The sequence below is a fragment of the Salmo salar genome, chromosome 12 (genome assembly GCF_965601325.2).
Source record: "Salmo salar chromosome 12, fSalSal1, whole genome shotgun sequence".
Lineage (NCBI taxonomy): Eukaryota > Metazoa > Chordata > Actinopteri > Salmoniformes > Salmonidae > Salmo > Salmo salar.
Window position 1 is genome coordinate 67,027,992 of NC_138302.1, and position 25,488 is coordinate 67,053,479.

General features: G+C 42.3%; 1 protein-coding gene across 1 annotated transcript; it reads right to left on the reverse strand.

Annotated features, from left to right (window-relative positions):
• Positions 1-48: 48 nt before the first annotated feature.
• On the reverse strand, positions 49-25,221 carry LOC100380707 (ubiquitin specific peptidase 4). Its single transcript, XM_014132845.3, has 22 exons — positions 25,007-25,221; positions 20,531-20,658; positions 20,196-20,326; positions 19,991-20,117; positions 19,721-19,866; positions 19,154-19,215; positions 18,858-19,001; positions 18,574-18,691; positions 18,329-18,502; positions 17,905-18,063; positions 17,593-17,817; positions 17,233-17,316; positions 16,574-16,668; positions 16,081-16,263; positions 15,286-15,506; positions 14,877-15,086; positions 14,626-14,696; positions 8,251-8,366; positions 7,938-8,087; positions 4,533-4,636; positions 3,980-4,068; positions 49-2,348 (listed from the first exon to the last, which is right to left on the reverse strand). Exons 1-22 carry the CDS (start codon positions 25,156-25,158, stop codon positions 2,220-2,222), a joined length of 3,018 nt encoding a protein of 1,005 aa, XP_013988320.2. The 5' UTR covers positions 25,159-25,221; the 3' UTR covers positions 49-2,219.
• Between the last annotated feature and the right edge of the window lie 267 nt (positions 25,222-25,488).

Genomic DNA, 25,488 nt, shown 5'->3' on the forward strand with positions numbered 1-25,488 from the left:
TTTTCTATTCTTAAACTGTTCTGGAAAGCAACTAGTCCAAACAAGATATCCTTTTAGGCTGCCAGTCTTTATTGTATTTCCAATCCAAATAATTCTCAGTTAAAAACAAATATTGCAGATATTGGCAATATAAATATTACAACAGTTATGTCCCTATTTTTGAAATAGTGTGATTATTTACATCTATTCAAGATATTGACAGCAAATTGAAGCTCAAATTGCTAAGTTGCTCATGAGGATTGTGAAGAAAAGCAACTAATCCAATCTGTTTTGGACAGCTGGATGCCTTTTTCACTTGCTATAGAATATTACAGATATGGTGTAAAGCTTTTCTATTCATTGACATAAATATGGTTATATTAATCATGTAATCATCTCAGGAGGGCATAATCACAGAGGGACCAACCAGCAAATAGGACATTTGCAGTCCCAAAGACATTTACATGCTTTTGTGCCACATGGAAAAAGCCCAGGACAAATGCCAGAGTTAGAATTGATCTTACGGGAAATCCATCCATGAAGTAGTTACTGGTATCTTGTATCAACCTTTACAAGACACTTAGCAACGCAGTGAAATTCTACGGAAGGGTGCTGAATCTGGAGAAGGTATCAGAGGCACTGGTTCCTGACATGTATTGTGTTGCCGTCACCAGCACCCCACAAGCCGAGCAGCTGTTACTGAAGACTACTAGTATTTAATGGGACACATTTGTATCAGTGAAGAATATAGAGCTACGTAGCAACAGTCCAACAGCATACAAGCTGATCGATTTATAGGAGTCCCTTTTCCATCCATTGACGAGCATGATGTCATGTCATAATTATATATTTTATTTAACAGCTGATTGGTTGTCTGAGAGTCCATTGTGGGCTGCAGATGCCTGCAGTCCTTAACAAACTGAGGATGCCTTTAAGTTATTGCGGTCCAAATTCTATTTGACAATGGATTGGAGACTTATCATGAACAGCAATAATTTCAAGTTTCAAATTTAGCACCACTTTCATACATGTCAGATTTCAATGCAGGACTGTAATACCACAGGACAGGGAGCCTAAGGACAAGCCATAGCTGGCAGTCAGAGGGTCCATTCAGCCAGCAATCAAATATGCTTGGAAGTACAGCCACATTATCTGGAAATGTATGAGTGGTCAGGGCCTTGCCACATGTCATTCATAGATTTATTATTCCAGATGCAACTAAAGGAAAACTTGAAGTGCTTCCTTTTGAAAACAGGTTGCAGGATAAAAAGGCCGCTGTTGCGTAACGAGGGGGGCAGCACATCTTTAGCAGGATGAGACTTCTCTCAGAGTGCAGGGGGGGTATGAGAGAGACAGCATTAGCATGCCTGGCTTCATAAAGAGCAGGCGCTGAGGTCTGACTGAAGTCAGGTCTCTGAAAATGAAGCCTCTGCCACAGCATACATCAAGGCACAGTAAACAGGACCATAAGGGAACACCATATACTGTGGACATGACCTGCAGGTCAACCTAGAGGCAAACTAGAATGAAGGGGCCTGTGTGTGTTTCTGTAGCAGAGGGAACACCTCCAGTGTGCCTTTCTGACTGGATCCATTCTTCACAGGAGGCAGAAGGTCACAGGATCCAGCAGTGTCATGTGTTGAATTCTGTGTACATCTCAATGTTAAATACACATTTGCATAAATTCACCCCTGCCCTGGAGAGTTATCATCACATACACAAATCAGAGACAACTCAAGGGCATGTTTCCCCTTTCCCCCCCGTCTGTCAATGCAGTTGGTACATTTCTTTAGAATGTACAACTTGGAACGCTTTGGTAGAAACAAGATGTGGATTTGGCTTTTTTATTTTTTGACTTTTCTAGTGGGTAACAGAAAAGTTTGCGTTAATAATACTTATGCATTTTAGTGCACTTCTAACATTCTGTTCGTCCAGTGAGAATTCTAAGCCTTTTTATATTCCTCTTTATTTATTTAAACTAGTCAACTTGATTTCACACATCAGCAGGCCACCGGCTCCAGGGAGGAAGTCTCTCGGGTCAAGCATCTAACAAGGCTTTTGGCTCTTGGTGACGATGTATGAGCAAAACAAAAAAACAAAAGGGATGCTGGGTTGGGGGGGGGGGTTAATAATATTGACTCAGAAGTCTTATGTCACTGAAGTAGCTTGGTGTGTGCATCAACAAAGTGTGTTTGTTTTTTTGCTTCAGTGCGTGTCATGTCCTTGAGCATCAGCGCTGCTCAGTTGGTATCCATGTGATCGTCGGCGGCGTCGGCCGTGGCGCCACCTAGAGGGGAAGAGGCCGGAGGCTTGGCGGGGACGTCACCCGCATCTCTGCGTTGGTAAAATAGCACGTAGGCTGCTTTTGTCTGTGGAGGGGATAGAGTTACATCACAGCAACACTGACACTCAACACCAAAGGACATGAAGACAATGGAGAGCCATCATCACTGCTGACATTGGACACATGGAACAAATAGCTCTAAGGGTAATAACGAGTCCCACATCAGAAATGTTTCTAACCAACGTTTCAAAAAACGACAAGGGCTATTCAGACCCTTTGACTTTTTTCACATGTTGTTACAGCCTTATTCTAAAACTGATGAAATTGTTTTTCCCCATCAATCTAAACAATATCCCATAATGAAAAAGCAAAACCAGTTTGGTTTAGATTTTTATATATATATATATATATATATATATAAATATAGTTTAGATTGATGGGGAAAAACACACATACACGTATGTATATACGTATGCATGTATATACACATACATAAGCATTCAGACCCTTTATTACAGCCCAGTCTTCTTGGGTATGACGCTACAAGCTTAGCACACCTGTATTTGGGGACTTTCTCCCATTCTTCCCTGCAGATCCTCAAGCTCTGTCAGGTTGGATGGGGAGTGTCGCTGCACAGCTATTTTCAGGTCTCTCCAGAGATGTTCGATCGGGTTCAAGTACGGGCTCTGGCTGGGCCACTCAAGGACAGACTTGTCCCAAAGCCACTCCTGCGTTGTTTTTGCTGTGTGCTTAGGGTTGTTGCCCTGGTGGAAGGTGAACCTTCGCCCCGGTCTGAGGCCCTGAGCGCTCTGGAGCAGGTTTCCATCAAGGATCTTTCTGTACTTTGCTCCGTTCATCTTTCCCTCGATCCTGACTAGTCTCCCAGTCCCTGCCGCTGAAAAACATCCCCACTGCATGATGCTGCCACCACGCTTCACCGTAGGGATGGTGCCAGGTTTCCTCCAGACGTAACGCTTGGCTTTCAGGCCAAAGAGTTCAATCTTGGTATCATCAGAACAGAGTATCTTCCCCAGATCTGTGCCTCCACACAATCCTGTCTCAGAGCTCTACAGACAATTCCTTCAACCTCATGGCTTGGTTTTTGTTCTGACATGCACTGTGAACTGTGGGACCTAATATAGACAGGTGTGTGCCTTTCCAAATCATGTCCAATCAATTGAATTTACCACAGGTGGACTCCAATCAAACATCAAGGTGGACTCCAACTACAAACATCAAGGATGATCAATGGAAACAGGATGCACCCGAGCTCAATTTCAAGTCTCATAGCAAAGGGTCCAAATACTTATGTAAATAAGGTATTGCGCTGGCAAGGCTAACATCTGTCATTCTGCCCCTGAGCAAGGCAGTTCCCCGGGCGCCAATGACGTGGATGTCAATAAAGGCAGCCCCCCCGCACCTCTCTGATTTAAAGGGGTTGGGTTAAATGCGGGAGACACATTTCAGTTGTACAACTGACTAGGTATCCCCCTATATTTCTGTTTTATTTTAAAAACATTTTCAAACATTTCTTAACCTGTTTTCACTTTGTTACTATGCGGTATTGTGTGTAGATTGATGAGGATTAGTATTTATTGAATCCATTTCAGAATAAGACTAACGTAACCATGTAGAAAAAATCTAGGGGTCTGAATACTTTCTGAATGCACTGTATACAGTTACACATGAACGGAAGGTTTGAAGTGGCTCACTCACCACAATCTGATCCTCCGAGGCAGCCGATACACTACTGTCATCAAAGTAATGCCACTTCCCATCAGCTTTGTTCTTGCCATAGGCTGTGTCTGAAGGTACAAGATATTGGAGGAACATTAGAAAACTACATCATGGTCAGGGAGGTCTAAAGTTGAGCTGAGATAAATAGCTGATGAACTGGTTAACACTAGCAGGCCTGGTTAGTCACCACCAAACAAGACCTTGGCCAAAATACATGAGAAGGTTTGAGGAAATAGAAATTGATAAACGTTCACACTTCATGCCATGTAACAACACTGACTGTTTTACCAACTGAAATTTGACCTGCTTCAGGTTACCAGGTAGTAAAACAAATAGTTTTACAAGCAGATAGCAGGGCTGGACCTTGCCATTATGCCACCATGAGCAAGACTAAGACTTATCAAGGTCTTTATATATCAGAAATTCCTTTAAGACAAATACTTTTATAAAGGACCCACAGACACAATCTAGGTCTGAGAGTCTGCATTAAGGATAGAGCTGGGTGTTACTGGCAGAAGCAACCATTACTCACAGTGGCCTCCTCCCATTCCTCCATAGTGGTTGGAGACAGCAATGAGGTCATAAACATAGGGTCCGGCCTTTGGGTCACACACAAACTCAGACATGTTCAGGTCCCTGTGTGGAGAGAAGACATCATTAGCAAAACCTACTACTACACGTCACAAACACAATGACTTGGACTGAAAGCTAAAACACACAAGCACAGGGCTGTACAGAAAACCATGTTTATTTTATCAAGTGTGATTCATCAACTGACTGGCTTTCTTGATGGCTATAGTATTCTTTCTGGTATGCAATCTGGTTTGCGCTCAGGTTATGGATGTGTCACTGCAACCTTAAAATATCCTCAATGATGTCACCATTGCCCTTGATTCTCTCATCCATTTATATGCAGATGATACAGTCTCATACTCAGCTGGCCCCTCCCTGGTTGTTGTGTTAAACGCTCTACAACAAAGCTTTCTTAGTGTCCAACAAGCTTTCTCTACCCTTAACCTTGTTCTGAACACCTCCAAAACAAAAGGTCATGTGGTTTGGTAAGAAGAATGCCCCTCTCCCCACAGGTGTGTGTACTACTATTACTAGGGTTTAGATTTTGAGGTAGTCAACTTATACAAGTACTTGGGAGTATGGCTAGACACTACACTGTCTTTCTCTCAGCACATATCAAAGCTGCAGGCTGAAGTTAAATCTAGACTTGGTTTCCTCTATCGTAATCGCTCCTCTTTCACCCCAGCTGCCAAACTAACCCTGATTCAGATGACCCTCCTACCCATGCTAGATTACAGAGACGTCATTTATAGATCGGCAGGTAAGGGTGCTCTCGAGAAGCTACATTTTCCTCACCAGTCGGTCATCAGATTTGCCACCAATGCTCCTTATAGGACACATCACTGCACTCTATACTCCTCTGTAAACTGGTCATCTCTGTATACCCATCGCAAGATCCACTGGTTGATGCTTATTTATAAAACCCTCTTAGGCCTCACTCCCTCCTATCTGAGATATCTACTGCAGCCCTCATCCTCCACATACAACACCCGTTCTGCCAGTCATTCTGTTAAAGGTCCCCAAAGCACACACATCCCTGAGTCGCTCCTCTTTTCAGTTCGCTGCAGCTAGCGACTGGAACAAGCTACAACAAACACTCAAACTGGACAGTTCTCAATCTCAACATTCAAAGACTCAATCATGGACACTCTTACTGACAGTTGTGGCTGCTTTGCATGATGTATTGTTGTCTCGACCTTCTTGCCATGTTGTGTTGCTACCATTTTGTTATTGTGTTGCCATCTTAGGTCTCTATGTAGTGTTGTGTGTTTTGTCCTACATTTATATATTATTATTATAAAAAAATACAAATAATTAATCCCAGCTCCCGTCCCGGCAGTAGGTCTTTTGCCTCTTGGTAGGCCGTCATTGTAAATAAGAATTTGTTCTTAACTGACTTGCCTAGTTAAATAAAATAACAATTTATACTGGACATGTCATCAACCCAGTGTGGAGGATGGTGGTCAGCTAGCACTTCAGCTGATACACTGGTGCGAGAGGTGAGGTACAATAGATGGCTCTGTCGGTCTCAACCATCCTCAGTAAGCATGAGTCAGATTCCTGGAAGCTGCAGGGCTTGTCTAGGTCAGTTACATTTAATTCTGCTTCCTGGTTCCTGCTGGATAATGTGACTCAGTAGAGATCAGAGTACACAGCACAGGGAGGCTCACGGGCATTCAGCCAGACAACCCCCACACAGGTAGCTTTTATACAACATTATTTCAAAATGCTTCTTGTCCCAACCTGGAGAATAATCTGAGTATTCTGCAAATGGAAAATACATTCAAATGACTCTGGTTTAGTTTAAAGAGCTTTTTGTGATTGTGAAATTCCCCTTGTGTAGTTGTTACCCAAAGTATCTATACCACAGATGCTATTTGTGTCTGTTGGAGCTTGACGTCAGTTTCTCTGACAGTTAAGACTACTCAAATGTGACCATGACTTCCTCAAATGGACAAAGGCCTTGTGTATTGTACTTGTGTGTGTGTGTGTGTACACACAGGGTTGGGGAGAAGTAAGGGATTTCAAGATTAAGTTGCCTATCAATCACTGGTTTTTGAAACCAGTTAACAGCCAATGAAAAATGCGCCCTTGCAACAGCTGCATAGTGCGGATCCCAGCCTATGGAATAAAAGTGGGGCTATTATTGCTCAATCTAATTACCGCAGATTAAATAATAAATCCATAGGCCTAATGGACACATACTCAAACACACACTTTTGATAGACTTAAAGGGGCAATCTGTAGTTGCTACATCCATTTATGGACATGCATACATACACACACACACACAAATGTAAATATATATATATTTAAATGTAAATATATATATATTTAAATGTAAATATATATATATTTAAATGTAAATATATATATATTTAAATGTAAATATATATATATATATATATATATATATATATATATATTTACATGTAAATATATATTAAATGTAAACATTATATAGATATATATTAAATGTAAACATAATATTCTGATTTAAATGATGTAGTAGAAAGCGATGGGTTAATAGAAGCCTACATAACCAATCCATTATGTAAAATGTAACATTCATATGGCCAGCTATGTAAACTTTAACATTACAGGATAAATAAATAGATATCGTTCAATTGGTAACATACATTTTTGCTTTCTTCTAATGCCTCTTAAAGGGAAAGTAATCTAAAAGTAACTGAATGTAATCAGATTGTTACTGAGTTTGGGTAATCCCAAAAATTACATTACTGATAACAATTCTGGACAAGTAACTAGTAACTAACATTTAAAAAGTAACTTTCCTAACCCTGTAATACACACACTAGATTAATTACAGGGGGTGCTGTTTGGATGGCAACGCGCCTCCATCTTGGCACTCTTCAATTGTAAAAGAAAATATTTTGGAAGCTATAGAAATGCATTTATTAATGTCTACATTTGTTTTGCCACTGACTATTAGACACCTTAATGCTTATGTTTGACTTATACGATGTGAGCTAAACAAAATAAATGAAAATCTTAAATCTATGTAATTTTGTCACAAACATTTCATTGAAATACTGTAGAATTCCATTTATTCCTAAAGAGGACTGCTTCTTCTATGCCTCTCATTGGCCAATACACAGCAAACCAGGGTTTCTATAAATCTAGCAAACCAGCACCCTCTAGAGTAAAGCTGTGTCAACTCCTTGGGTCCATAAACGTTGACAACAAAAACAAAAGGATGCTTTCATCGTTTGACCTCTCAAAATACAAAGAATAAAGAGTACAGACAATGTCCATCTCAATGTGAATCATTGTTGATAAAATAAATACAAAACGGACACGTCATTTAGAACTCTTCCACCTCTTGGCATAGTGCGGTCTGTACCTGACAGGGAAGTCCACCACCGTGTCCAGCTTGTCCCTCCAGCAGCGATTGTAGGAAAAACGCTTCAGGTGGACCACCAGGATGCGAGGCAAAGACCACAAGTCAAACTTCTTTGTGGCCTGTTGGTGCTTCTTACAGGTGGGGCAATACCTGTGTGAACAAGTGAAGAATCATTGATTTCAGTAGAACAAAAAAACAGCATTAAAATTCACCACAGAACGTAGTGGTTTCAACAGCGTAGGGAGTAGAGTGCTAAGGGCTAGTGCATCTTGTTGAGCCTGTAAGACAGTGCTGTAGTGATGGTGGGTCTCACCATGGGTCGTGCTCTCCTAGTGTCTCCATGGTAGTGAAGAGCTCAATGCATTCCCTCAGAGCCACCGTGGCCTTCTTCTTCGGGGCCTGGAGCATGCTCTCATGCTTCTCATATGCCTACAGTACAAAGAGGATACAGGCATCAGGCATACACACCGTATAGACATAGCCAGGTACACATCCCATGAAATAATTAAATGGTGGGAAAAAAATGTATCAGGTAACAATGTAAATGCCAAAGCCTGCCACCTTACCCTCCAATGGAGAAGTTTCTTTATCGGTGCCTAAATGTTATTTTATCTACTGTACAGTTTTGTTTATGCATAGATGAATGTACACTAAACAAAAACATAAAATGTAACAATTTAAAAGATTTTACTGGTTACAGTTCACATAAGGAAATCAGTCAATTGAAATGCTTTCATTAGGCCCTAATCTTTGGAATTCACATGACTGGGAATACAAACATGCATCTGTTGGTCCGATAGCTTAAAAAAAACAAAAATATATAAGAATAATAATGTGGATCACAAAACCAGTCAGTATCTGGTGTTACCAACATTTGCCTCATGCAGTGCAACATCTCCTTTGCATTTATTTGATTAGTTGATCAGGCTGTTGATAGTGGCCTGTGTAATGTTCTCCCACTCCTTTTCAATTGCTTGGATTAATTGCTGGATATTGGTAGGAACTGGAACATGCTTTTTACTTAACCACGCAAGTCAGTTAATAACAAATTCTTATTTACAATGACGGCCTACCAAAAAGGTCTCGTGTGGGTACGGGGGCTGGGATTAAAAATAAAAATATAGGACAAAGCACACATCGTGTCAAGAGAGAGAACACTCCATAAAGAGAGACCTAAGACAACCTAGCAAGGCAGCAACACATGGTACAAACATTATTGGGAACATACAACAGCACAAAGGGCAAGACGGTAGAGAAGGCTTTCATACACGTCGATCCAGAGCATCCCAAACATGCTCAATGGGTGATATGTCTGGTGAGTATGCAGCCCATGAAAGACTTGGGACATTCAGTTTACAGGAATTGTGTAAAGATCCTTGCGACATGAGGCCGTGAATTATCATGCTGAAACATGAGGTGATGGCGGCGGATGATGGCATGACAATGGGTCTCAGGATCACGTCACGGTATCGCTGTGCATTCAAATTGCCATCGATAAAATGCAATTGTGTTCATTGTCTGTAGCTTATGCCTATCCATACCATAGCCCACTACCACGAAGAGCACACTTCTGAAGCATGCCAGTGGCAATCGAAGGTGAGCATTTTCCCACTGAAGTCGATTACGACTGCAAATTGCCGTCAGGTCAGGACGACAAGCACGTTGATGAGCTTCCCTGAAACAGTTTGACAGAAGTTCTTCGGTTGTGCAAACCCAGTTAAATCAGCTGTCCGGGTGGATGGTCCCAGACAAACCCGCAGGTGAAGAAGCCGGATGTGGAGGTCCAAGGCTTGTGTCGGTACACATGGTCTGCGGTTGAGGCCGGTTGGACTTACTGCCAAATTCCCTAAATTGACGTTGGAGTCGGCTTATGGTATAGAAATTAACATTCCATTCTCTGGCAACAGCTCTGGTGAACATTCCTGCAGTCAGCATGCCAAGTGCACGCGCCCTCAACTTGAGACATCCGTTTCATTGTGTTGTAGGACAAAACAGCACATTTTAGGATGGCCTTTTATTGTCCCCAGCACAAGGTGCACCAGTGTAATGATCATGCTGTTTAATCAGCTTCTTGATATGCCACACCTGTCCGGTGGATGGATTATCTTGGCAAAGGAGAAATGTTCACTAACCGGGATGTAAACAAATCTGTGCACAACATTTTAGAGAAATATGTTTGTGCATATGGAACATTTCTGGGATCTTTTACTTCAGCTCATCACAAAATGGGACCAACACTTTACATATATATTTTGTTCTGTGTATAATAACTGACACCAATAATCAGGGGTCGTGATAACGCAGGATTCAGCATTTTCCATACAGAAAAGGAAAGTTAAAACAAAGAAAACATCTTGCTGCGCTTTGTAAACTCAGCTTGGCTTCAGGTTCACTTCAAATCATTAATGTAAATGGAGGAATTTAGCACTTCACTCGGATGAAATATACACTAGACACACTGCATCCGGAAAGTATTCACACCCCATAACATTTTCCACAATGTTACGTTACAGCCTTATTCAAAAATTAATGAAATAAAACAATTATCTACAGACAATACCCCATAATGAAAGTGAAAACAGTTGTACAATTTTGCAAATGTATTAAAATAAAAACAGAAATAGGTAAATAAGTTAAGTGCTATGAGACTCGAAATTGCGCTCAGGTGCATCCTGTATCCATTAATCAATCTTGAGATGTTTCTACAACTTGATTGGCGTCCACCTGTGGTAAATTCAATTGATTGGACATGATTTGGAAAGACATTTGGTAAGACACACACCTGTCTATATAAGGTCCCACAGTTGACAGTGCATGTCAGAGCAAAAACCAAGCCATGAGGTCGAAGGAATTGTCCGTAGAGCTCTGAGACAGGAGTGTCGAGGCACAGATCTGGGGAAGGGTACCAAAAAAATGTCTGCAGCATTGAAGGTCCCCAAGAACATACTGGCCTCCATCATTCTTAAATGGAAGAAGTTTGGAACCACCAACTCTTCCTAGAGCTGGCCGCCCAGCCAAACTGAGCAATCGGGGGAGAAGGGCCTTGGTCAGGGAGGTAACCAAGAAACCGATGGTCACTCTGACAAAGCTCCAGAGTTCCTCTGTGGAGATGGGAGAACCTTCCAGAAGGACAACAATCTCTGTTGCACTCCACCAAATCAGGCCGTTATGTAGTGGCCAGACGGATGCCACTCCTCAGTAAAAGGCACATGACAGCCGGCTTGGAGCTGGCCAAAAGGCTCAAAGAGAACTCTGACCATGAGAAACAAGATTCTCTGGTCTGATGAAACCAAGATTGAACTCTTTGGTCTGAATGCCAAGCGTCACATCTGAAGGAAACCTGGCATCATCCCTACGGTGAAGCACGGTGGTGGCAGGATCATGCTGTTTTTCAGCAGCACGGACTGGGAGGATCAAGGGAAAGATGAACGGAGCAAAGTACAGAGATCCTTGATGAAAACCTGTTCCAGAACACTCAGAACCTCAGACTGGGGAGGAAGTTCACCTTCCAACAGGACAACAACCTTACGCACACAGCCAAGACAACGCAGGAGTGGCTTTTGGACAAGTCTCTGAATGTCCTCGAGTGGCCCAGCCAGAGCGGATTTGAACATCTCTGGAAAGTATAGGTCGACTTATGATTTTTCAACGCCGATACCAATTATTGGAGGACCAAAAAAAGCTGATACCGATTAAATCAGACGATTGTTATATTTGTAATGCCAATAACAATACTGAATGAACACTTTAACTTAAAATAGATAGATTTTATTTATTTTGTCTCATAAATAATGAAACATGTTCAATTTGGTTTAAATAATGCAAAAGCAGTGTTGGAGAATTAAGTAAATGTGCAATATGTGCCATGTAAAAAAGCTAACGTTTAAGTTCCTTGCTCAGAACATATGAAAGCTGGTGATTCAATATTCCCAGTTAAGAAGTTTTAGGTTGTAGTTATTACAGGAATTATGACACGTTGGCTATCTCTCTATACCATTTGTATTTAATATACCTTTGACTATTGGATGTTCTAATAGGCACTTTAGTATTGCCAGCCTAATCTCAGGAATTGATAGGCTTGAAGTCATAAACAGCGCTGTGATTCAAGCATTGCTACGAGCTGCTGGCAAACACAGTAAAGTCTGAATGAATGCTTACGAGCCTGCTGCTGCCTACAACCGCTCAGTCAGACTGCTCTATCAAATCATAGACTTAATTATAATAAACACAGAAATACGAGCCTTTGGTCATTAATATGGTCAAATCCAGAAACTATAATTTCAAAAACAAAACGTTTATTCTTTCAGTGAAATACGGAACCGTTCCGTAATTTATCGAACGAGTGGCAACCCTAAGTCTAAATATTGCTGTTACATTGCACAACCTTCAATGTTGTCATAATTATGTAAAATTCTAGCAAATTAGTTCAGTTTGCAATGAGCCAGGCGGCCCAAACTGTTGCATATACCCTGACTCTGCGTGCAATGAATGCAAGAGAAGTGACACAATTTCCCTAGTTAAAAGAAATTCATGTTAGCAGGCAAAATTAACTAAATATGCGCAGGTTTAAAAAAAATATACTTCTGTGTATTGATTTTAAGAAAGGCATTGATGTTTATGGTTAGGTACATTTGTGCAACGATTGTGCTTTTTTCGCAAATACGCTTTTGTTGAAACATCACCCGTTTGGCGAAGTAAGCTGTGATTCGATGACAAATTAACAGGCACCGCATTGATATGCAACGCAGGACAAGCTAGATAAACTAGTAATATCAACCATGTGTAGTTAACTAGTGATTATGTGAAGATTCGTTTTTTTTATAAAGTTAAGCTAAGTGCTAGCTAGCAACTTACCTTGGCTCCTTGCTGCACTCGCGTAACAGGTGGTCAGCCTGCCACACAGTTTCCTTGTGGAATGTAATCGGCCATAATCGGCATCCAAAAATGCCGATTACCGATTGTTATGAAAACTTCGGAAGTCGGCCCTAATTAATCGGCCACGCCCGAAAATAGCTGTGCAGCGACGCTCCCCATCCAACAGAGCTTGAGAGGATCTGCAGAGAAGAATGGGAGAAACTCCCCAAATACAGATGTGCCAAGCTTGTAGCGTCATACCATACCCAAGAAGACTTGAGGCTGTAATCACTGCCAAAGGTGCTTCAACAAAGTACTGAGTAAAGGTTCTGAATACTTGAGTAAATGTGATCAGTTCTTTTAATATTTTTTTTATAAATTTGCAAAAATGTAAAAACTGTTTTTACTTTGTCATTATGGGGTATTGTGTGTAGATTGAAGGGGGGGGGGGAACATGTTTTAGATTAAGGCTTTAATGTAAGAAAATATTGGAAAAGTCAAGTGGTCTGAATACTTTCCAAATGCATTGTACACACAAGTATGTGGACACCCCTTCAAATTTGTGGATTCGACTATTTCAGCCACACCCGTTGGTGACAGGTGTATAAAAACGAGCACACCGCCATGCAATCTCCATAGACAAACATTGGCATTAGAATGGCCTTACTGTAGAGCTCAGTGACTTTCAACGTGGCACCGTCATAGGATGCTAGCATTCCAACAAGTTTGTAAAATTTGCTCGAGCTATCCCGGTCAACTAAATTCGGTTATTAGGGAAGTGGAAACGTCTAAGAGCAACAACGGCTCAGCCGCGAAGTGATAGGCCACACAAGCTCATAGAACGGGACTGCAAAATGCTGAAGTGCGTAGGAATCGTCTGTCCTTGGTTGCAACACTCTACCGAGTTCAAAACTGCCTCTGGGAAGCATCGTCAGCACAAGAACTGTTCGTCAGGAGCTTCATTAAATGGGTTACCATGGCCGAGCAGCCGCATACAATCCTAAAATGCACAATGCCAAGCATCAGCTAGAGTGGTGAAAAGCTCGCCGCCATTTGACTCTGGAGCAGAGGAAACGCGTTCTCTGAAGTGAGGAATTATGCTTCACCATCTGTCAGTCTAACAGAAGAATCTGGGTTTGAAGGATGCCAGGAGAACGCTACCTGCCATGAGCAGATGTCCACATACTTCTGGTCATGTAGTATATTTGCCCTCTTCATTGGATCACCAGACAGCGCTCTGACTGATGTGTAGGCTACTTCTCTCTGGTGTAGTTTTTGTCCGGTAGAAAGTTCAAATGCAAGATGAACTTCAATCGAAACATTAGGAAATGTCGCTGGCTACATTGTCTATGATAAACAGAAATGATAGCCATGCATTGTTTTTTGCCAAAAATATCTTGCTTTTTCATTGTGAGCTCATTTACTTGTGGCTGCTAGCAAAATAGCTTTGCACTCCTTTGTCTGTTGACATCTGATGTTGTACTAAACTATAGTGGCACACCCCTTATCTCTATTGAAGCAAAAAAAATAACACTACTTTCAATATCAAACGCAGATTTATTGATGTCTGCGTATTGAAAAGGCAGATTTCTGAAAGCTAATGCAACCCTTAATAGATTATGTAATGTATTATCGATGACGCCAAAGGAAATACTGTACCATGTTTGACTATCATTGTTTTTAGTGTCTGAAAACGCTGTAGGAGTGATCCACAATGTTTTTTGTATTGTCAATTATGGTATCGTTGTGGAGTGACACTAATACATTTTGCAAACTCGAACTCTCAAAAAGGGCTTTGGGTCCACCTGATCAAGTCAACTGAAAGTGTACTGACCTCTGCTTCCTGATCGTCATAACACAGTTTCTTTGAGTCCGAGTCCCAGTCGATCGCCACTGTGGAATGTGCTACGGAGGAGATAAGGTGCTTTGGTCAGCTTGCAACTCACATCTAATGCCAGTTCTCTAATTCAAGAAACATTTTAAATCACCTGGGACTTCTTAAAAAGAAGTTTCAACTTTTCTTTCCAAGACGTTTTTTTAACTGGTTGAAGCACTCAAACGTTAAATGGGAGACTGAATACTAACTGTTTAGTTTGAGGATGTTTCCGTCACAAGGCAGTGGACTGATGTTGGCCGTTCCGTAAGAGTTGACCATGCTGAAGGAGAACAGTTTGGGCGGGGTGCTGGAGCACGGCTTGGTTTTAGGGCCATTCTCCAGGTCTGAGGTGTCCTCCTCCTCTGACTGGCCGTTCTCTGGCTCCGGACTCACCTGTTGATCCATGGCCTCCTCCTCACCTGGAAGTTGGAAATCACACAAGCCATGTCAGACCGTGGGAATGAAATAGGGCACATGTACATGAATGCAAAACTAAAATGTGCTTGGTACACATTCATAATAAAGATAATAAACAATAAATAACATTATAAAGAAACCAATAGGTGTACGAGATGTAAGTTACTGTGCTGCCTTTAGACAGTCCGTGTTGTTGCTTACCTTCACACACCCCGTTCCCGTTGGAGGTTCCTGAGTGGTTGCTGCTGTTGCTGGAGCTGCAGGATGCCCCGTCTGACAGGGGGCTGCCACTCCCACTCGCTGCAGCGTTGCGATTGGAGGATGTTGCTGAGCACTCTGCTGCCTGGCTGCAGCTGGCGGAGGAGGCAGAGGCTGAGGCCCTCCCCTCACCGGTGGAGCTCTGAGAGCGCGTCACGTAGCGCCTGGGTTGGGAAACAGTTGGTCAATATTGTACATTTTAAAGGCCCAATGCATCCATTTTTATATCAATATAAAATAATTTTTGGGTAACAATTAAGTACATTACTAGAATAGATGTCCATTAAAATGGGCAAAAAAGTATTTCTCAAGCAAGAATTTTGGAAGTAGTCAGAGGGGAGGTGGAACCTGAAAACTAGCCGTTATTGGCAGAGAGGTTTAAACTCTGTTATTGATATATTAACCAATTTACCACATGGTGACGTCACCATGGAAAGCCACAACTCCCGCCCATGCAAACCTACTGATTAGAAGGTCCTATGTAGATTGAAAATACAATCAGCAACTATCAGGAATAACACTGATAAAATTGTCACTTTCACAGTGTTAGTTTCATCAGCTGTTGTACAATATGATACATAACAGAATCGACTGCACTGGGCCTTTAACGTTTTGCCACATGTGCAAAGCTCACATTTTGCACATAACTACATGTTAAATATCTCAAGTCTGTGTGGGGCATACTGTACATATGAACACAAGTAGAAACAAAAGCAGGCCCACAGATACTGTACCCACCCAATCCTCTCCAGCACCTTCTCGTAGAGCATGTCAGCGGCCAGGTTCTGCCGGGGTACAGTGATGAGCAGGGGCTGGCCAAACAGCATGGTGCCTGTGGAGCCTCCTGTATGCTTGGAGTGGCGCTCCCTGAAGTACACAGGCAGGTTCATACTCTCCGCATCCTCCTCCGTCACCTCATACCTGGACCACAAACATGGAGAATGATACAGTAGCATACCGGAGGCGTTTTTGTTAATAAATAAATAAATAATAATAACATAATAAAAGAAATTATATATTTTTTGTAAATAAAAAAAGAATTTTTTTTCTTTTCTTTTTTTACAAAAACACCTCCGGTATTTACATACATTTCAACATCTTGTATTTGTAGTGTTTAATGTGTGGTTATTCTGTAAACTCCTGGCCTAACAATAAAGTGACTGATGTCTGCTCATACCCAACCACTGTTCAATATGTTATCTTCCAGTGCAAGAGAAGGGACAAGGCTTACACAAAGATGTCATCCTTCTCCATGATTTGGTTGAGGCCATCGTCTCGTCTGTAGATCTTGTGGAACCGGTGATTGTAAACATCCGCCACCACCATCTAGGACGACAGGAGGAAGCATTTTTGGCAGGGGTCCCCAATTACATTCAGCCGTGGGATGATTTTTCCTTGAGCAGATGGTCGGGGGGCCAGAACTTAGTTATAAATTATTTGTACACTGCAAATTGACCGCAAGAATCCCAAACAGTTATAGTATGAGAAAAACGTAATCATTTCAAACATTCCATGCGATCACATATGCCTCTATTCATGAGTGGGAATAATTGAGAATAGATTTTCTAAATTAAAATCCCTTTGAGCTCATTCTGGGGATCTTTTTATTAATCAATGTTGTTTTCCTATAAATTTCCAAATAAATCACTTGTGGGCCACCTATTGGGGAACCCTGATTTATGGTTCTCTCAACTGGAGTCACTTTATCAGACCCGTCAGTTGGGCAAAACGTTACCCTCAACTGAAGACAGTCTCACAAAAAACCTTTACAAAGTATTAAATTAAACTACACATTTATTTAAATCTTATCAAGTTAATCGACAAAATGTCACCATGAGCATGCTGTAAAAATAGAGTCCAAAAGTAAAATGGCCCTTATTCAGCTCTCACATTCTCAGCAGGGATTCCAGAGAGCCGGGACAAGGCGCTGCACAGGTCTGTCACTGAGCCAAGCTTGGGGACAACCACTCGGTACTGGGGAAGACAAGGAGAGACGCACAGGGAGAGAAGAGATATTTTTACTTCTGTCTACATGGATGTTAAGATCTCAGTAGGTGAACCATGGCCATCTCTGAAATCGAAAACAGCACAGCAGCATGTACAAAGACCACTCAGTTTCTAGGTCCCCGTTGAGACTGGTCTGGTCTGCAAATGTTTGATTTACATTGCAGACAACACAGTATTGTTATTATGACAACAGTGTCTATCTCCATGGAGGGGTAAAAGCAGTGCCCATCCAGTGTGTGTTACCTGCGTGGGTCTGGACTGGGGATCGATGCGGACCAAGAACACTTCCATGGTGCGGTCCTTCTTCATGGGCAGAGGCAGTGTGAGGTAGCAGAATGGGTCAAAGGTCACAGAGACCTTGGCACACTCTGGACACACCAGAGTGGATTTGAACAAGCCATGGAATATGTCCACGATGATGGAGTCATTGCGCAGGCGATGGTTAGTCCAGGCTTCCTTAGCTACAATCTGTTATACAGAAGAAGAAAACTGATTTGTACAGAGGTGATATTTTGCAGTGTGTGTGTATGTGTGTATGTGTGTGTGTGTGTGTACCTCGTCTTTCCGGCCCCCTGCATCCTGCAGGGCCAGGTAAGGCTTCTTTTTAACACGGTTCAGGTCTTCGTGAAGCCCGTCCATCAGGAAGGCCAGCAGCTCCTGGGAGTCCTGCTGCTGGTACCCTGAAAACTGGGGGGCGAAGCGGCCCACTTGGGTCTGGTATATCGGGGGAACACAGGGTGGCGGTTAGAAGAATGTGCAGCTTATCAATCACGCATGTATTAAAGTAATTATGACAGAGTTCAATGCTCATTGCTCTATCTGCATGAGTTTGTAAGTCAGTAACTGACTGAGAAACTCCATAGAGTTTAATTGGAGAAATCTACTGGTCAAAAAGAGGGTGAGGAAGGTGCACTACAAGACAATGACAATCGCAGTAGCCTATAGAAATTCAGTCTTCCGTGTCTGTGGCGCGGCTTACTTTAAAGGTGCGGGGGGCCACGTAGCTGCTGCGGCTGAGCCACATCTGCTTGACCAGGTCTGCGTAGGACTCTGCAATCTCCCCCCTCATTCCTAATGGATTCTCCCGGTTGATTTCCGCCTCATACTGGTCATCTAGGAAGTATTCCGTGAGAGGGGATGCGTTGCTCAGGCACTGCAACAAAACAGTGAGGTGAGTAAGAGGGAAATATCAGTTCAAAGTGTGAGTAAGTGAGTGAGTGGTACCTGGAGGGCAGAGTTCATGAAGCAGGTGTTGCCTAGGTTACTGAGACCACAAAGGCCAGGTTGGGATGGTGACTCTCTGTAGTTGTAGGATGAACTGTATGAATTGTAACCTCCCAATCTGTAGAAACAGTAAGGTTGAGTCCAGTGTATAACAGATCAAACATCAACAGATTGTATAAATCTTCCTAAACATAAATGGTACTCCATTGAGCTGGTCTGACTAACTAGTGATATACAAGTACTTTGCATATTGTGTCATAGTGACAAAATCACAGTGTGCTTGCCTATTGCCAGAGGAGGTGCTGTTGTTCAGTGTACTGCCAGAGTTGCTGCTGTCCCCATTAGTTATTGTTGAAGAGATGGTTGCTGACGAGTTGGAGGAGAGCTTTGGGGAGGTAGTGAAATTCCTGGATGTGGCCGTACTAGATCTGAATAACAGGAACATAGACAACTTACTGGACAAGTTTCAGACATTTTGCGCAACCAGACATGATGGAAGATAAGCCATTCTAATCCTAATGTACTAATTGCCACAAAGTCCTAGAACAGAGCAAGGGTAACCATAGACCGATTAACTTACTTTGGATGGGAGGCTTGTCTGGGCCACGTGCCGTCCTCATTCTTGCGTTCGATCACGAGCACCTGTGTGGGAAACAAGCCAGTGAGAGACGTGCCACAAAAACTAACCTCAGCTGAACCCAGCTAGTCTCATACAATCTTCCTGATCTCGTAAACTTACATAAATGTATGCAAGCTTGCGAGACCCGGATGGTAGTATGAGGCTAGAACCCAGGTGACCTCATAAACAACTATCATAACATAATCAATTAGCAGTTAATAACTGCTGGGTAACAAAACATGAGCAAAACAACCTCTGACATTAGGAATGTTGTGATCCCTGATGGAACTAATGGTAATCAAACGTAGCTACAATTTCAACTACTGGGAGGAACAACTGATGATATAAGTGACTAAGTACACAAACATGACACCATTGCAGCTTCCCTTAAAAAAACATTATAGTGAAACCCCTGTGCTGTGTGCCTAATGAAGACAGAGCCAGTGGTCAAAGGGTCTAGCTCTAGCTGTGTGTGGCCTAGCAGTGAGTGAGCTGAAGTGGGGTGTTGGGATAGAGAGAGTACTCTACCTGGCCTTGGAAGAGACCAGCATCCTGCACGGTGCTGTCTGGCTTGTTCAGCTGCTCGTATGTGTTGCTCATGTATTTGTTCCACAGTCGAGTCTCCTTCCCCGTTGGGATCTCAAATAGCGACCGCATCTCCTTCTCTATGGTGTCTGGACAGGGCACACACAAAAGTGGCTGAATATGATACATCAGAAGTGGCTGAATATGATACATATCTAGTTAGTTCACGCGTCAGTTTGCTCTCTGGTCCACAGTACAGTAAACCCCCTTTACCTATAGTGTCAGCTTTGCTGAAATGACGTGTGATCACATTGTCCATGTTGTCATTCTCACACAAGTTGAGCTCCAACAGATAGACCTCCACTTTACAGTGCTTGACAAACATGCCGTGTTCAACCACCTACGGAGAGAAAGAGCAAGGTTAGAGAGAGACTAAAGGAAAAGGGTGAATTTTTTAAAAATAAATTCATAGCGTCACCTTTCTGACGATGGGCCGCTGGCCCTCAAGGCAACCATACCAGCAGACAAGCTTGTTCCACGCCTCAGTGGGCACAAGGACATAGTCCAGCTCATCTATAAGGTGCTCCTTCAAGATCTGGGTCTCATGGTCTGAGAAGAAATAGAGTAAAGGTAAGTTATGACATCAAGTATTTAGAGTGAACAAGTATTTTGAGTGCTTGTTTATAACTAGTTGTGTAGAATCATGCTCACAGCAGAGACAGAAGAAAACACATTGGCATACTCACAGATTAAGATACAACATTTCACATGGTGTAAGGCTGTGAAGAATGTGTCAGTGAATATGTGCATTACCTGAGAACAGGCCTGAGTTGTCAACAGGGCCGGGATAGAGACTGTGCTCTCCAACATTGTACATATCCCAGCTGTCAAATCCCACATACTTCTTCCACTGCTTAAACCACCTGCTATCAATCAGAAACCTGCAAAAAGCAGTGCCTTGGTAAGATACTGTATTCCGAGGAATGAGGATGACAACTTGCAGGTTAAAATAAATACCACACAAGGGTAAAAGTAATAATATATAAATGCCATTTAGCAGACACTTTTATCCAAAGCGACTTAGTCATGTGTGCACAGATTTTATGTATGGGTGGTCACGGGAATCAAACCAACTACTCTGGCGTTACCAGCACCATGCTCGACCAACTGAGCTACAAAAGGAACTTGCACGCAGTCAACTTGTTCCACTAGTTCCTACATCATGTCTAACAATGTTAGTATTCACATGTCTAGTATTCACTTATTTGGAGTATTTCTCCATCTGTCAACACACAGTACCAGTCAAAAGTTTGGACAAACCTACTCATTCAATCAAATTTATTTCTAAAGCCCTTTTTTACATCAGCCAATGTCATAAAGTGCTGTATAGAAACTCAGCCTAAAACCCAAAACAGCAAGCAACGCAGGTGTAGAAGCAGTGGCAAGGAACAACTCCCTAGAAAGGCCAGAACCTAGGAAGAAACCTAGAGAGGAACCAAGGGTTCCCTTTATTTTTACATTCAAGGGTTTCCTTTATTTTTACTATTTTGTATGCTGAGGAATAATAGTGTAGACATCGAAACTATGAAACACATATGGAATCATGTAGTAACCAAAAAAAAAAGTGTTAAACAAATCAACATTTATTTTAGATTCTTCAAAGTATCCACCCTTTGCCTTGATGACAGCTTTGCACACTTGACATTCTCTCAACCAGCTTTGCCTGGAATGCTTTTCCAACTGTCTTGAAGGAGTTCCCACATATGCTGAGCACTTGTTGGCTGCTTTTCCTTCACTCTGCAGTCCAACTCATCCCAAACCAATACACAGCGGTTGGAACCAAAAAGAAATCACACATTTGGACAAAAGGACAGATTTCCACCGGTCTAATGTCTATTGCTTGTGTTTCTTGGCCCAAGCAAGTCTCTTCTTATTGGTGTCCTTCAGTAGTGGTTTCTTTGCAGCAATTCGACCATGAAGCAGTGATTCACATTGATGTGTCTGTTACTTGAACTCTGTGAAGCATTTATTTGGGCTGCAATCTGAGGTGCAGTTAACTCTGATGAACTTATCCTCTGCAGCAGAGGTAACTCTGGGTCTTCCTTACCTGTGGTGGTCCTCATGAGAGCCTGTTTCATCATAGCGCTTGATGGTTTTTGAACGACTGCACTTGAAGAAACTTTCAGTTCTTGAAATTTTCGGCACCGACTGACCTTCATGGTCTTAAAGTAATGGACTGTCGCTTCTCTTAGCTTATTTGAGCTATTCTTGCCATAAGATAGACTTGGCCTTTTACCAAATAGGGATATCTTCTGTATACCATCCCTACCTTGTCACAACACAACTGATTGGCTAAAACACAATAACAGAAAGATATTCCACAAATTAACTTTTAAACAAGGCACACCTGTTAATTGAAATGCATTCCAGGTGACTACCTTATGAAGCTGGTTGAGAGAATGCCAAGCGTGTGCAAAGCTGTCAAGGCAAAGGGTGGCTACTTTGAATAATCTCAAATATATTTTGATTTGATTAACACTTTTTTGATTACTACATGATTCCATGTGTGTGATTTCATAGTTTTGATATCTTGAACAAATGTAGAAAAAAAGTACAAATACAAGAAAAACCCTGGAATGAGAAGGGGTCCAAACTTTTGACTGGCACTATACACTTAAAAATATAAAATGCAACATGCATGTATAACATTGTTGGTGTCATGTTTCATGAGCTGAAATAAATGATCCCAGAAATGTTCCATACACACCAAATATTGTTCACAAATTTCTATTTGTTCACATCCCTGTTAGTGAGCATTAATCCTTTGCCACCGGACAGGTGTGGCATATCAAGAAGCTGTTTAAGCAGCATGATCATTACACAGGTGCGACTTGTACCGAGGACAATAAAAGGCCACTAAAATGTGCAGTTGTCAAAACACAATGCCACAGATGTCCCAAGCTTTGAAGGAGCATGCAATTGGCATGCAGACTACAGGAATATCCACCAGAGCTGTTGACAGAATTGAATGATCATTTCTCTACCATTAGCCGCCTCCAACGCCATTTTAGAGAATTTGGCAGTGCGTCCAACCGGCCTCACAGGACCTTCACATGGGGCTTCTTCACCTGCAGGATCATCTGAGACCAGCCACCCGGACAGCTGATGAAACTGTGGGTTTGCACATCTATAGAATTTCTGCACAAACTGTCAGAAACTGCCTCAGGGAAGCTCATCTGCATGCTCGCCGTCCTCACTAGGGTCTTACCAGACCACAGTTCTGCGTCCTAACAGACTTCAGTGGGCAAATGCTCACCTTCGATGGCCACTGGAACACTGGAGAAATGTGCTGTTCACAGATGACTCCTGGTTTCAACTGTACAGGGCAGATGGCAGACATCGTGTAGGGCGTCGTGTGGTAGAGCGGTTTGCTGATGTCATTGTTGTGAACCGAGTGCCCCATGGTGGCAGTGGGGTTATGGTATGGGCTGGCATAAGCTACAGACAACAAACAATTGCATTTGATCAATGGCAATTTGAATGCACAGCGATAGCGTGAGGAGATCCTGAGGCCCATTGTTGTGCCATTCATCCACCGTCATCACCTCATGTTTCAGCATGATAATGCATAGCCCCATGTTGCAAGGATCTGCACAATTCCTGGAAGCTGAAAATCCCAGTTCCTCCATACTCACCAGACATGTCACCCATTGAGCACATTTGGGATGCTCTGGATCAACGTGTAACACAGTAGGTTCCAGTTACCGCCAATATCCAGAAACTTTGAGCAGCCACAGTAGAGTGGGACAACATTCCACAGGCCATAATCAACAACCTGATCAACTCTATGTGATAGAGATGTGTCCCACTCTGAGGCAAGTGGTGGTCACACCAGATACTGACTGGTTTTCTGATCCACACCCATACCTTTTTTAAGGGATCTGTGACCAACAGATCTGTAATCCCAATCATGTGAAATACAGATTAGGGCCTAATGAATTTATTTCAATTTACTTATTTCCTTATTATGAACTCAGTGAAATCTTTGAAATTGTTGCATGTCAAGTGTATATTTTTCAAAATAACTCCAAAACAAAACCGTCTTGTGCTCTAGGTCACACTCATATACAGTAAAAGTCAACAAGGATGTCAATCTCAAGTAAGAATATCTTCCACTGCATAAAACTTGTTAGCAGGATTTCACATGGTCCAAAGCCCAGGCAGTGGGAAACTTTATTTGTAAGTATCTCCCTTTTTAGAATAGAAAAAAAGATCAAGTGACTAAATTAGCTAGGCTACACGAAATGAGATACAAGGTACTGCAACTAAAGCCTTAATAATACCCATCTCAGATGGGTTCAAAATTAGGTCTAGAGTCAGCAAACTAGTCAGACTAGTCAGTCAGATAGCCATAGGCCAATTCCTTCCCATCTGACATTAACTTTACCCTGTTCAGACAGGCTGGGAGGCCAAAACAATTTAAGTTGTCTGGCCCCAGGAACATTTCAAACTTGTCATCAATCCCAACTAAAATAATTGTTCACTTGAGAGAAGAAAAAAAAAACATTGTGTGAAGTCATCTAGCTAGATGTAAACATAACATTATATGACCCGGCAGACTACTTTCTCAACTCAAGACAATTGGTACTGTAATGCCATTGTGGTTAGCCTAGCTCTTGTTGAGCCCATTGGTTGTTTCCCCTCCCTAGTTAGTCAGTACTGATTTTGCTAACTGACGTTAGCAAAATAGATACAGTAAAGAGTTTGGTTTCCAAAGTTAAAACGTTGCAAATATTTTGTCTGGTAACCTGACAGGGCCAGTCGCTGGTTGTTATCCAGTTCCAATGACAAAGCATTAGCTAGCTAGTAAGATAGCAAGCTAACTAGCTAGCATTAATTCGCAGTCACTCCACTTTATTGCATTGAAGAGGGGCCTTTGACTACACCTCGTCATGTCGTAGCTAGTTAGTCGGCTAGTAAGCTAATGTGAGCAATGCCTTGGTTTGCTAGTGAACTAACCTTAGCTATTAACTACTACTACTACGTTGCAATGGTCGAGAAAGTAAATATTATCGGATGAGGAGACGTAGCTAACGTTAACATGTTCATTCCTGCCCTGGCCCAACAAATCAAACCATTTCCTGTTCAATGGGAACCGGTTAACCCGTCTAATGACGGGCCTAAGCTATTGCTAGCTACTTTCAGTTCCCGTGAACTGAAAGTAGATAGCTCGCTAGCATAGTAGCTATTATTGGTTAGCTAGCTAACGTTACATTCAAAACACATTACCACTCGTCGCCCTTTCGTAGAGTTGTTTTGAGAAGTGTTCCAATACTCTGCTTTTGACTTTCGGTTGAAGGTGTCGGTATTTGAGCGGCTACCGGCTCCGGATCGGGGTCTGCCGCACTACCCGACTCGGGTCCGCCTCCCTCGGCCATCATGCAATAAGTGAGCTAGAGTCGTGAACGCGCGGTAGAAGAACCGCGGATGCACGAGTACCAATTCTTCTTCGTGTGGCTTTCCGGCAGGCTAGACGCTATGTCGCATATTGCTGACTTTCACACAATTGCATCGCCATCTAACCCTATATAGAGAAAGAGTGTACAAAACATTAGAAACACCTTCCTAATATTGAGTTGTCGCTCCCCTTTTTTGCTGTCAATTTGTCTGGGCATGGACTCTACAAGATGTTGAAAGCGTTCAACAGGGATGCTGGCCCATGCTGACTCCAATGCTTCCCACAGTTGTGTCAAATTGGCTGGATTTCCTTT